Raw genomic sequence first — 14,627 nt, 5'->3', positions numbered from 1 at the left:
TTAATTACAACATAAAATTTTGCAATATAAAGTTTATTTTTAATTTCATATTAACATATTCTATAACAAATCGGATATGCGAAGGGTAACATATCGAAACAAATTCTAACATGTTAATATCAATTGAAATAAAGCTCAATGATTGAAGAGTGAAAAAAAAAAAAATAAGGGGCATGGTACAGAACAAATGCACCCTTTTTAATTATACTGTATAATAATAAATATCATCTTTCTTCTAAATTCACAAAATCTTATCTAAAATGAGGCCATCTGATTTATAACACAATGAGCAATTAGTTTATTAGTATGTTAGAGTGAACTGGAATATGCTGAAGGCTAACATGTTTTTCTAGCCCCCCATTCAATGCCCAATGTGATGTCTAATTTACCAAAAGTTGTTAAAAGAAGAAAAATTTAATAAAAAGGGGTCGAAGTGTAAACAAGGAGAAATCCCACGTCCATCGTAAAATTGGAGAGAAAAATTCTTTTTTTTCCTCATACTTTTCTTGTCCTATCTTTATAGTCCCTATAATTTTTGTACTTTCAAATATAATTAAAACATTTTTTTCTTTTATATTTTAGTATGTGTAAGCGAGAGAGGAGAGAGAAAATTATTGGATTTTAGTTGAAAAGATATAAAATTATTGATTGATATTTATTTTAAATATAAAAATTAATTATCTTGATTTCAACAAGTTTTATTCTATGAAGAGAACTTGATGATAATTATTTTAGAACTTAATTTTTTATAGAAAAAATATAAAATATAAAAATTAATTATCTTGATGTCAACAAGTTTTATTATACGAAGAGAATTTGATGATAGTTATTTTAGAACTTAATTTTTTATAGAAAAACAAATAGGAGGGATAATTTTTTTTCCTAATTTGATTTTGTATTTTTGAATATTTTTGGAGGGTTATTAGGTTGATAAATGAGTTTTTAGAAGTTCTAAAAGTATTTATTATGTGTTTTTAAATAAAAATTAGTTTGGAGAAAAGTAATTTTTTTTTTAAAAATCAAACTGGAAATTCTGGCCACCAGAATTTTAAATTATGTGGGAAACCTGAGTGGTTGTCCTGGTTATGGAAATTTCTGAAGGTTGAAATGCTGATCACAACTCTGGTTTTGAACTCTCAATCGCCCTGTCTGGTAATAAATAAGATATCTGCAGTAATGCATGCATTTATGGTTCAGACATCAACTTCCGTCCCAAAGACCATTGACTTGCTATCCACTTCACATGCTTCAGCAACGGCAAGCATAGGCCAGCTCCTCTGTTTGGTTACAACCCCGATGCATCGAGTGTTGATTTAACAAAACAAATTGACTGTACTAATGTGCTTCTTCAGAGATTAATCCTTCTCCCTGTTTTTTGTCTATGTCGGGGAAGATTAAAGGATAGTCTTGAAGGTTTGAATTAGTGTTTATTTATTTATTTAATTTTAACTTAAGCTTTTTTCTGGTGACTATATTTATCTATCATATTTTGATGAAACAAAATTTATATTTTTCTTTTGGTGACATATTAGAGAAAATGTAAATATATAAAGAAGAAGTTCAAAACAATTTTTTTATAAAATTATTTCATCAGATAAACTATATATATATATATATATATATATTAATGAGAGGTGATTTTATATTTGTATCAATTAATGTTCGCTAAAAGTCCCTACTTCTTCCATTTACTCTCCGATGCCTGTTTGCCTTGGTAATTTCACATGATTATATTATTTTTGATGATTGAATTCATAGTTTTTAGAATACAAGGGCCTGTTCGGTTTTTGGTTGTCTTAGAGGTGTTTTTGATTGAAGTTTTAGCTTATTTTAAACATGTGATTCAAAGTCGTGCTCTAGTATTTATATTTATTTAGTTATTTATTTTGTTTTTCGTTGTTTGTATGCTCTATATGTGAATTCTTCTTTACAAATAAATATGATTTATGGTTTTAATCTCTAAATTTGGTATGATATATAGCAACAAAACAACAATATTTCCAACCAATCCTTTTCTATTAATTTATAAAAGTTATTTTTCTACAATTTATTCTCTAAAGATCCTAAGAGATTTTGAGGGCCAATATTGATGAAGTCGATCGAATTTGAACCCATTTCTTTTAGAATTAGTTTTCATATTTGCAAAATGCGTTCTTCAACTGAGGTAATCGAAACATCGATAAAAGAGCTCTGCAGTTTTGCTTTTTAATAGTTTAGTGTTAATGCAGTTTTGTCTACACTTCTGAACACTCATTAACTTGACTAACCTTGGGTTCCAGAGATCCATTACATTAAAAAAAAGAAGGTCAAAAACAGGTTGCAAAGCTTGCATGCATGGAAGATCTGGGCAGTTTAGATCCATGAAATCTTTCCTGACCAGCCATATCCTTAGGAATTTAGATCTGGGCAGCGACAGTGTGGATGCTCTTATTATGCCGAGGACACATAAAATATGTACCTTCTCTTTTTTCATGTCTCCCTAGGTTGTATACCATTCTCGTGACCACATTTGACTTCTCTTTTTTTTTTTAATTTATTATTTGATATTTCGGTGATTGCAACTTGAATTTCATTTCTTGTTCAATTTTTTTTTCTATTTTGATTTTTATATGGCGAGAAAAGTCAAATTAATTTAGGTTATCTTGAGTTAATTTAATTTTTTTATAATTTTTTTTATAAATTTATTATTTTGCATTACATTATAAATCCTTGAGCTTGTGATTTTTTTATTTTTTTATAGGGTTATTTCTAGTATGGATTTATCAAGTTAATTTGAGTTATTTTTTTTTAATATTTTTTTTTAATTTTAATATTTTTATTAGATTTTTTTAAATTATTTTTATCTTGATCTTATATAATGAGTGGTAAGTTAATCAATCTAATCTGAATTGAATTTTTTTTTTTATATGTTCTTTTTACAATGATCTTCCTTTTATTTTCGTGACTTTGCATTAGATTATTTGGCAAAGAACTTTACATTTCGAACTGATTGTTCTGATACTAAAATTAACCATTAACTACCTCAAAGAGACGGAAAAAAAGATCTGAACTGATTGTTCTGATACTAAAATTAACTATTAACTACCTCAAAGAGACGGAAAAAAAAAGTCACCTCCACCACCCAAGGTGAAGTCACCTCCACCACCCAAGGTGAAGTCACCACCACCACCCAAGGTGAAGTCACCACCACCACCCAAGGTGAAGTCACCACCACCACCCAAGGTGAAGTCACCACCACCACCCAAGGTGAAGTCACCACCACCACCCAAGGTGAAGTCACCACGTCCACCACCCAAGGTCAAGTCACCTCCACCACCCAAGGTCAAGTCACCACCTCCACCACCCAAGGTGAAGGCACCACCACCACCCAAGGTCAAGTCACCACCACCACTGCCACCAATTGTCAAGTCACCACCACCACCAATGGTGAAGTCACCACCACCACCAATTGACAATTCACCGCCGCCACCACCAATGATCAAGTCACCACCACCTCCATCATTACCAAAAGGCACTTGCCCTAGAGATACCTTGAAGTTGCAAGCATGCGCAAATGTGCTGAATTTGTTGACAATCTTTGTTGGTGAAAAAGAAAAGGCCAAATGCTGCAGCCTCATTGATGGTCTTGTTGATCTTGATGCTGCTGTTTGCCTTTGCACTCGAATCAAAGTTGATCTCTTGGGCGTTATTAAGTTAGATGTTCCTGTTGCCGTGGAGTTGTTGCTCAACGAATGCGATAGGAAGGTCGCAAAAGATTTCAAGTGTCCGCCCTCCTAAGTCCTTCAGTTTAATAAATTGCCGCGTATAATTTAGCTTTCCTTGCTGTCTCTCCCCACCTCATTTTATTTTTCTTTGGACTTTAGCAAGGCTTTTGCTGGCTCGTGCCATAAACATTGCTATATCAATAAACGCTGTAATTTGAGATTAGTGTAGTGACTAGCTTGAAAGGCTCGTAATCTATTTCTATTATGCTGCAATAATACGAAGTTTGATTTATGTTCTCGCGCTTTTTTTTCTTAATTCGATTTAATTTCAAAATTGTAGAATTAACAATATAATATTATGTATTTCTGTTATGTTGTTAATTTCCAAGGATCTTGGTTGAGAATATTTGGTGGCACAGTAAATATATAAATTCTAGAATGAAAACAATTAGCTCTTGTTTGATGATGAAAGGAAGATAAGTTGATAAATTTATTAGTTCGCCTTTCTAGATAAATTGCTATATCAAAAGAGGAATTTTGCTCTTCTAGACGGTGGCGCATATATATATATATATATATATTACCACTTTTCCCGCGTTATATTATAATTAAATACAATAAGCACAGTAGTAGCATCTTCGAATTCCAGTTTCCTTCCAATTAAAATTTATAATTAAAATTATTCAAGTCCAATTGACTTTCAAAAAACACAAGCTGAGTATGCCCTTCGTGGGTGTTAGTTCTACCATTCACTAGGGGGTGACATCGGTAGGTAAATTGTCATTGACCTACCACTGTTAAATTTATGCCCTTGCATTTAACGTGGAATATCAGATTACTCACTAGGATAAGATCAGAGAGGTTCTGATTTTATGAATTATGCCACAATGGAGCATGGGCCGCATGCAGTCAAAATTATGCACAAGCAAACCGTATCTCATACGTGTATGCAGTTGTTTGGGGTGGTGGTTATTCTAGCTAACCTCACTCTGCAATATTGTGATTGAAAGTCGTGAAATACTTCAGAAGATAATTGAATTTTTTCAAGCCTGCGGATTGGTGCTGCAAAATACTTGTAAACACATGAAACATTCTGATATTTAAATTAGTAAGATGTAATAACAGAAAAATAATATACGTTAAATGAAAATGAAAAAAAGGCAGGAAAATATAAAAGAGAAATTTAATGTTCTAAGAAATCTTGAATGATCGTTTGTAGTTTTAGAAATTATTTTGCGGTTATTTGTAGTTTTATGAGAAGTTAAATGATAGTTGATAATTCATGAAATAATTAGGTGATTAATGATGATTTTTAGAATTGTTAGGTGATTGATGATCATTTATAAGATTGCATAACTAAGTCTTTAATGATTGTATACGGTGTAGACTTACATGACCTTCTTATCCTTTTACATGTGACTGGGGTATTTATACACTCAATTCTTGAATTTACTATATGAAGAAGGAAACAATTTTTCTAGAAAATTATGTAATTACATGTTGGGCCAAACTTGCCATTGAAAGTGATATTAATAACAATATTTTCATAAAAAGTTGAGAGTTGTTGTGTTATGAACATCATTGGTAAAGATATTGGCAATTACAATATTAGGACATCATTGTTGGTTAGAAAAGTGGTGCCTGCATTGCATTGAAAAAATTATGTGCATAGAAAGTTTATGTACGCGACTCATAAATACTTGAAAAAAATACATTAAGATGTGTGCCAAAAAAAATTTAGAAAAAACAAGGTGAGTTAGTGTCTTAAAGATGTGTGCTAAAATTTTTTTAGAAAAAACAAGGTGAGTTAGTGTCTAAAATGCAAGGTTTCTAACTATTGAGTAAGCTTATATAACCCCAAACAATCAGCATGGCTAGCATGTACATGCAATTTTTTTTTTATATATATTATTTTTCTGAATCATTACAAACCTTATCTTCAATTTCAATGATATTAAGTATAATTGGTGTTAATGAAACTATCATTTAATAATTAACTTCAAATTTACTAAAATTTATGACCTAGTATATATACTTGTGTTTTTATTTAGAAGTAGGATAAATACTTGTTTAAACTATAAATTAATTTATTTTAGTTTGCTTTCTATAAAGTTATTTTGATCTCATGATCCAATTTATGAGTTTTACGGGTTAACCTGAGTAGACTCATGTCATTTTATTGTGTCTTTTTTTAGATTGAGTTTTTTTTTTCATTTCATCATTTAAAAATGAGTTTATTGAGAATTGATTTTCATAATTTATTTTAATTTTATTTCTATAAAGTTATTTTAGTCTCATGATATAGATTAGAAGTTTAACAAGCTAACCCATATTCAATTAGGTCTTTTTCTTGGTTTACTTTCCATGAGGATAACTTGATCTCATAACCCAATTAACAGGTGTGGCGTGTTAACCTAACTTGACTTGGGTTATTTTTTGTATTTTTAATTGATTTTTTTTTAATTTCATCATTCAATATTGGATTGATAATGAATTAGGCTTTATAATTTATTTTGATTTACTTTCTCTGAGGTTATCTTATGACTCGAGTTTTAGGTTTGACAAATTAACTCGGATTGAATCAAATTGTTTTTTGGGTGTTTTTCTAAATTAATTTTTGTTTTATAATTTCATCTTTCAATACTGGATTGATTAAAGATTGAGCTTTATAATTTATTTTAATTTGTAGGATTGAGCTTTACAATTTATTTTAATTTATTTTATTTAGGGTTATCATGGTCTCATCAACCATGTAGTAGATTTGACCAGTCAACTCAGGTTGACTCCAGTTAATCAAATATGTTTCTGTATCAATAATTAAAAAAAAAATATCACCTTAAATTTGTTTTAGTCAAACTATGATTTTATCGGTAATCCAGGTTGTCTTTAGACCTATCAAGTTAATCAGGTCACATTAAGTTAATCCCCGTATGATTTATATTTTTTTCTATTAGAAAAACATTAGTAATGCTTGAATATGTTTTACATTAAAAAACAACTTGATCCAACTTGCGGCATAGCGCAAGCCAACAATCTAGTATTAGATGAAAAAGCATGTATTAGATAGTTTATCATAGCAAAACTATTCTATTTAAATTATATGTCCAATATTAAACTGGAGAACATACAAGTTTAGATAAAAGAATGTCTTGAAAAAATTGAAATCAAAACTAAAAACATATAAAGATTCTAGCATGCATACAAAACATATATTCAAAGGAGCATAAGATACAAAAATACAAATTCTAGCATGCATATTAATATATTTTAATCAAAACAAAGAGAGATACTTACTTGTTGAAACATTTTAAAATAACAAAGCTTTTATTATTATCAATAATAAATCATTTATTCTTAAAACTTTATTGTTCCTCTCTTAGTGCAACTAAAATATTTGTAATAAACCTTCTAAGATTCTAACAATACCAATTTATTTACATGCACTTTTAAATAAGATCTACGAACCAAAAATAATGAACTAAAGTATGTCTCAATAAAGACTGAATTTAAGCTCCAAATTGGAGGAAAATAAAACTTAAAGGAAAGGAGAAAACACACAAGATTAAAGTGATGAAAAGTATATGAAATTTAGAAAAATAGTGTAGAAAACTACTAATAATTCTCTTTTTATAATGAGTTTTGGAACCAAAATTGATAAAAATTAATTCTGATTAAATACATAATAAATTCCCTTCATAATCAGTTTGATTAAACCTGACAATTTTGATTTTTAAGAGGTGAAAAAATTATTTAGGTTATGAAAAGTAAGTTTTAAAAAAAAAAACTAAAGAAACTCATCAAACTTAAATCTATAAGTTGGATAAGATAATATATTGGAAAAAAAAATTCTTTATTAAATAGAACCAAGCTCAAAATCAAGTTTGCAAAAAATACCTTTTTTTTAATAACCTATTATATCCCAAAAAATCATTTTAAAATAAGTTTTTCAATTTATTTTTACAAAAAAATCTAATATATTTCATAAAAATATTTCTAAATCATTTAATAACCCCTAAACACCAAAAAAGAAAAGAAAAGAAAATAAATCAAATAAAAAAATCTAAGCAAAGTCTGATTTATTTTTTCAAGTAAAATAACATTTGAAAACTATTATCATTGAGCCTCTATTGTAAAATTAAATGTATTGATATAAAAAATAGTGAGTTTCTTTACTGAAAAGTAGCAACTTTTTATCAGACTTGTTTCATTCTTATTTCTCTAACATAAAAATTAAAAAAATAAATAAAATAATTTTTAGGATCAAAATGAAAATTGGAGAAAATTCAAGATTGGCTAGTATTTTCTTCAAGTTTTACATTTCAATCCTTTTTATTTTTATTTTGTATTTTATGATATTTTTTAACTTAATTTAATTATAAAAAGATTAAATTGAAAGGAAAAAAACTGTGAAAAAATGAAAAAAAAAAAAGGGTTAGTAGCTGTAAACCACGAAACCGACCCCATGGCGGCATTATATAAAGCTAATTTGTTAATTGTTAATAGGCAACACTAGTAATACTCTGATTACAGATATTATTGCCCAATTCGAGCACACATTTTAATCATAGCATCATCACGTTTCCAGTTCATCCGTGATTGCAATTCGGTATTGCCACATTACCCCATTTTTCTTCTTCTACAACAGAGAAATATATATTCTAAGGAGGGTTTTTCCAAGCAAAAGAAAAAAAACAAAGGAAACTCAATCCATGGCGGTGATTTGCATATTCATAGGCGGAGAGAGGGGGCTGGCGACCCCTGCTTTTATATATATATAGTTTTGGTCTTGAAACTAGTAAAATATAAATTTTGCCCCTTCTAATTTATTTATTTTTTTGTTTTCCAATCCGGCTTTCTTAACTAAAATTCTTGGCTTCGGTGATTTGCGGTAACTTTATTTATTCTGATACATCAACACTTAGGTCTCACTCATTAACGTTGAAAATAGAATATTCACGGTGCCTTATTTATTTACTGGACTTGCAGGATGTTCAGTGAACCGTATGGATTAATCGTAGTATGTGTAAACTGACCCGGACACTCCATATAAATTAAAAAAAAAAAAAGAATATCCACACCACGGCTAAAAACTTCACCATAATTTTACTCCATTTGAACGGAGATTGCAGGTAAAAAACAAGGAGAAAAAGAAGAAGAAAGAGAGTACACGGTAACTGTAGGTTGCAAAATAAAATTTGGTTCAACTTATCAATAAATGCTTTCGAAGTTGTTTGTTATTGTGTTTTATCTTATTATTTTAGTACATTTTAAAAGTATATTTAATAAGAAAGAACATTAAATTAATTATTTTTTAATATTTTTTAAAGTTCTTGATATGCTAATATAAAAAATTAAAAATTATTTTAAAATATTTTAAAATAAAAAATATTTTTAAAAATTACCATCCGTCGTAATAGCAAACATACATAGCTAGAGGGCTTAAAATTGCTCTTCTAGCGCATAATGCTAAGAAGTGAAGCAGTAAATTGAATTGGCTTGCGGAAGTCCAAACTGGGAACTGATTATTCTGTTTTCGGTTGAAGAGAATTAACAGAACATCATTAGCAATTGGGCGGAGAGAAAAAAAATAAAAATAAAAATAAAATCGTGGTCACCAAAAGAAGTAGAATATTCAAACTTGCAAATATCAGATCCTGACTGATGTGCAGAGCATTCTTTTAATCACCGTTATAGATATGAAAACGAGAAGCTTTGACGAGTTAGATATGCGAAAGATTATTGTATGTGTGAGACAACTAATCAATACAGGAAAATTACAGCAACCGCGAAAGATTCTTGAATAAAGTCTTCCAAGAGGGAAGTTTTGCAGAGCTTTCTTTTAATCACCGTCATAGACATGGAAACGAGAAGCTTTGACGAGTTAGGTATGCGAAGGATTATTGTATGTGAGACAACTAATCAATCCAGGAAAATTATAGCAACCGCGAAAGATTCTTGAATAAAGTCTTCCAAGAGGGAAGTCGTTAGTCTCCTCCATTTTTCCCGGCTTCATGGTTCACGGTGAGGATTTTAAAAGCCAACTTGTGCCCATCTCCTCCCCTTGAATCTCCTCCTCTTCCCTTCGGTGAGATCTACCTATACCTATAATTGCCTAAAGGATGGCCTAGAGTTGAAAGCATGTGCAAATGTGCTGGGTTCGGTGAGGCTTGGAATTTGATCTCCCCGAACATAGCCTTCCTGTAGCCTAGTTGAAAATCTTGTCAATCTTGAAGCTGCTGCTTGTCTCTGCACTGTCATCAAAGCTAGCGTCTTGAACTTTATAAAACTGAACATTCCCGTTTCTATGCGTTTACTCCTCTGCGACTGCCACATGAAACCTCCAGATAGATTCTCGTGAAGAAGAGCGGGAGATAACAAGTCTATTATAAATTAAAATCTTTAAAAATCAATAACATCATAACTTAACTACAGGAGACCCTCAAAAAATTTAATTTTATTCGAGCTAAAATTAAAGCTTTGTATTTATATTAGTGCTAGTCTTTGTTAAAATACGAGCACCGCAACTCTATTTATATTAATCTTTGATTTAAACTCAATAAAAATATAAAATTACTAAATTAAATAAGAAAAAATAAAATTTATAAACTAAAAACTAAAATAAAAAACTCTTCCATTGGTTTCCCTATGCTAGACAGAACTCGTTTTTGAGTTCAAATTATTCTTACCTCAATCTTATGGATGCCTAATTAAAGCTATCCAATCTTTGTTCCTTCTTCATTTTAGGTGTATTATAGTTTTATATTTTAACTCTAGTTCTTTTATATTAAATTTTACATTAGAAACATCATTATTTCTCCCTCGTTAGCTTCTAAAATAATAAATTGCAAACTTCAAACATGTTTCATCAACATGAATTGCATCCATACTTTTATGGGGTGCGCGCAACGCAACATCGTTTGGCGATAGTAGAGGCTTTTGTCATGCCTCCTATGTAAGATATGGTGTTAGAAAGGTTTTTAGATTTAATCATAAAATTATAATTAATGTTCAGAGTCATCACCTAGTATTATGATCACTAGGAACCTATGGTCGATGAGAGTCTCGGTAAGAGACTGATTGTGTAAGGGAAAGACGCATTGCTCCCATTACACCCTACCTAAGGTAAGTTGCATTGTTGTTTGATTGTTTTCTAGATCGGGTTTCTATTCGTTAGTTTTTTCTAAAGTTCAAGGTAAATCTCTCTTTATGAGATAGTTTTACCTTATCGGGTTAAATTCTACTATTCTAAAGTCTGAATTTTAGCATCGTATTTATTTACACCTTATATCTTTAATACCTGAGGATGTACTTTATCATATAAGTTTATACCCTACAAATATTAGAGTCTACATTTGGACCCTAAAAAATTTTGAAAAAAAGTTTTTGATATTTTGACCAAACTGTAATGGATGATTATAAACTGGTCATGATATCTATTTTGTTAGATTTTCAAAACATGAGAAAGATGTAATTTTTTAATGAAAATGTGGATTGAAAATTTTTGGGATTTGACCGTATGCATGAAAACAAAATATTTTTTTTTATTGTTAAAAAGGAAAATTAATTTAAAAGTTTTTTAGATTTTTTAAAAAAATAATTTGATTTTTTTTAAAATATTTTGGAGAAAACCAGGTATTTTAATACCAGATTTGCATTTTACAATGTAGGAATTTCATTATCTTCTTATTTTTCTTTGAAAAAGCTGATCAGGTTACCTATTTTGCAGCTGCATTTAATGTACCTAATGTCCATCAAAGTTGACAAATCTTATACGAAAATGATCCTCTACACTTTTTCTACAATAACATGTGATTAGTTTAGGCTAAATGACAATAAATCATCTCTAGTGACAGCCTAAAAGGGCTAACGCAGTCAGCCTTTGTCTGCAGATTTGCAACCCATGATACCTACTTTGAGCCAACGATTGAGATCTTTCCCAACTAAATCAAGTGCTGGAATTTTTCCCCAACGTAAAAAAAATTGCTCTCTTCCACTGTCTATAAATAGAGGTGGATTTCATGGTCTGAGAGAAAAAATATTGAGGTCCAAAATCAGCCAAAAAACCAGTTTTTCTGCCGGTTTCTGCAAATTTTCTTCTTTCTTTCTCTCTCCACCATGGCTTTCAGCCACCACCACCACCACCATCATCGGCTTTACCACTATCATTTCCATTAACCCAAATCCTCTCCAGTGGCGGATCAGCCACCATGACTTTCTCTCTCCCCTCCTTCCTCTCCTTTTTCTCCTCGCTACAGCTTTTCTTCTTCTTCTTTCTTCCTCCGCCGACCACCATTTGTCACAGCCTCAACCACCATCCTCACGACATACCCTCATTGTTTCTACCACCAACCGGCCACCAAACAGCCATCGTGACCTTCTCTCTCTTCTCTTTCTAGCCTTTCTCTCTCTTCTGTAACCTTTTCTTCTTCTTCCCACAGCCAACTTTAGCCACCATCACCTCAACCGACGCCCCCTAAGCCACCAGCCAAACCACCTCATCACAGTAGTAATGACCCCTTCAGCTAGGTGAGCCTCCTTTCCTTTTCTTTTTTTTCTTCTTCTTCCTTCTGCCCCTCCCTACTGTTCACTACATGAACAGTAGGCGTGAAATATAATTCACGTCCTACTGTTCATGCAGGATATGAATTATATGTATGTGTGTGTGTGTTATATAATAAAAAAAATAAAAAATTATGAAATCATTTCTTAAAAAAATGTGATTTTCTCGTATATTTTTTTATCAATTTTGTATAATATCAGGTTGTGTATTTACACTGTAAAATATAAATCTGATATTAAAATACTTGGTTTCCTCTAAAATTAAAAAAAATCTCAAAACAAACTTTTAAATCAATTTCTATTTTTTTTTAAAAAATATTTTGTTGCATACGGCCAAATCATGAAATTCATCCAAGCATCTTTTTCATAAAAAATAAAAATTGTATCTTTTTCATATTAAACAAAAAATCCAAAAATGGATATCGTAATTAGTTTATGATTATCCATTAGGATTTGACCAATATGTCAAAAATATTTTTCCAATCTTTTTTGTAATCTAAATGTAGACTTTAATATTTGTGAGGTATAAAATTACATGATAAAGTATACCCTCGGATATTAAAGATATAAGATGTAAATAAATGCGACGCAAAAATTCAAACTTTAGAACGATTAGGATTTTACCCAATAAGTTAAAGACTCTCTTACGAAGATAAATCTGCCTTGAGCTTTAGAAAATACCAATAAATACCCGACTAAAAAAAAATCAAACAACAATGCAGCTTATCTTAGGTAGGGTGCACTAGGGGTGATGCGTCTTTCCTTTGCACAACCAGTCCCTTACCCAGACTCTCACAGACCATAGATTCCTAGTGACCATAATACTAGGTGGCGACTCCTAAACTTTAATCATAATTTTATGATTAAATCCTAAACCCTTTCCAACACATAACACCTCACACCGAAAGCACGATAAAAGCCTCCGTCGTCGCCAGACGATGTCATGTCGGCTCGTACCCCGGGACAAACACTTACCTCTCCCTTTCTCTTAGCATCGGTATCCATTCTTTCTCGTAATTGTGATAAGTTATTATTGTTGAAATCTCTTCTCTTCCTGTTTCGTTCTCTTTGTATTTGATAAGTTATTATTGTTGAAATCTCTTCTCTTCTTGTTTCGTTCTCTTTGTATTTTGGTAACTCTTTCAAAGTCATGTTTAACCTTGAATGCTATTAATAAATTCCACAGCAATAGTCCTTTATACTCGGAAAGTAATAACAAAAATGGCTAACCTAATAGCATATTCCGCTCAATCTTTTACACCAATATATCATACTCTCTCGAGTAAGTCATCATAAGAAAGGCCTTTCTATAGATGCTTTGATTTTTTCCTTGATGATTTAATAATCATCAACCATATAGTCTTGTGACTATGTTATTTGCTTTTTGCTCCTTAACATTATTGGCTTCATTTTTTTTTTGGATTATTCTTCTTGTTGCTTAGAAGTGATCATTGAGATCTTGAAACATAATATTGGCCATTCTTGTATTTCGAGATTATGGATATAAGTTTCTTTATTTTACAATCTAATTTTAGATTTATTGATATATGGCAAATATAAATGATCTAAGCATTGGAAATTGGATACAAAGCTAGCTTGTATGGATGCATTTAAGGTGAATGGATTCTTTATTTGACTCTCATCACTCATATGACTTCAAGGATGTGTTATAAATGTTATAAATAACATCTTAATAATATATGATTTGTATTGGTAGGCAAAATTTAAAAAATAGGATTCACCAATTAATTTTATGATAACTAGAAATTTAAATTGGTCTTTAGAGTTTTAGACAATGAGATAGTTATGTAATAAAAAAAATTATAATCACCATGTAAATCTTATTTAAGACAAAATGCTTTGTTGCTTGTTTTTAATGATAAAAGAGAAAATAAAATCTATGATCCATAAAAAAATAATAAAAATATCTTCGCATAATATTTTCTCTTGCTTATATTTCTTTATTTTTTTAAAAAAATGAATCCTAAAAAGTAACTAGTATGACATTATTAGTTACTCTTAAAGTACTATAATTGTTTTTTAATCTTAAAAATCAATATTAAAAATTTTAAAATTCATTTCAATTACTTGTTAAGCATAGTATTAGAATTAAAAACCTATATATAGCATGCGAATGGCAGCACAGTCATGTATAAAAAGAATAAATAGCCTTGGAGGAATGTTTGATAAGGGGGAGTCAACTACTTAGTCCTTGTATATTTTAGGAGTTGGATTCGAAATTAATCCATGGGCTAATTATTAATTCTCCCACTGGACCATTACTAGAAAAGCCCGTTACCGGCCTTTTTCTCAGATGTCCAGAACCCATTTCCCACTTCACTTCTGTACATGGCTCAGCGTCTA

General features: G+C 30.4%; 1 protein-coding gene across 1 annotated transcript; it reads left to right on the top strand.

Moving 5' to 3' along the window:
* Window positions 1-3,399: 3,399 nt before the first annotated feature.
* LOC105121380 (pEARLI1-like lipid transfer protein 1) lies at window positions 3,400-3,981 on the top strand. Its single transcript, XM_011019991.1, has one exon. It carries the CDS (start codon window positions 3,424-3,426, stop codon window positions 3,775-3,777), a length of 354 nt encoding a protein of 117 aa, XP_011018293.1. The 5' UTR covers window positions 3,400-3,423; the 3' UTR covers window positions 3,778-3,981.
* The last annotated feature ends 10,646 nt before the right edge of the window (window positions 3,982-14,627 follow it).

Source organism: Populus euphratica, unplaced genomic scaffold (genome assembly GCF_000495115.2).
Source record: "Populus euphratica unplaced genomic scaffold, PopEup_1.0 scaffold25.1, whole genome shotgun sequence".
Taxonomy (NCBI): Eukaryota; Viridiplantae; Streptophyta; class Magnoliopsida; order Malpighiales; family Salicaceae; genus Populus; species Populus euphratica.
Note: the sequence above shows the minus strand (reverse complement) of the source record. Positions and strands in the feature narration are given on the sequence as shown.

Excerpts from the sequence above, each read along its gene's own strand:
- LOC105121380 (XM_011019991.1), top strand. The coding sequence starts at position 3,424 with ATGGTGAAGTCACCACCACCACCAATTGACAATTCACCGCCGCCACCA.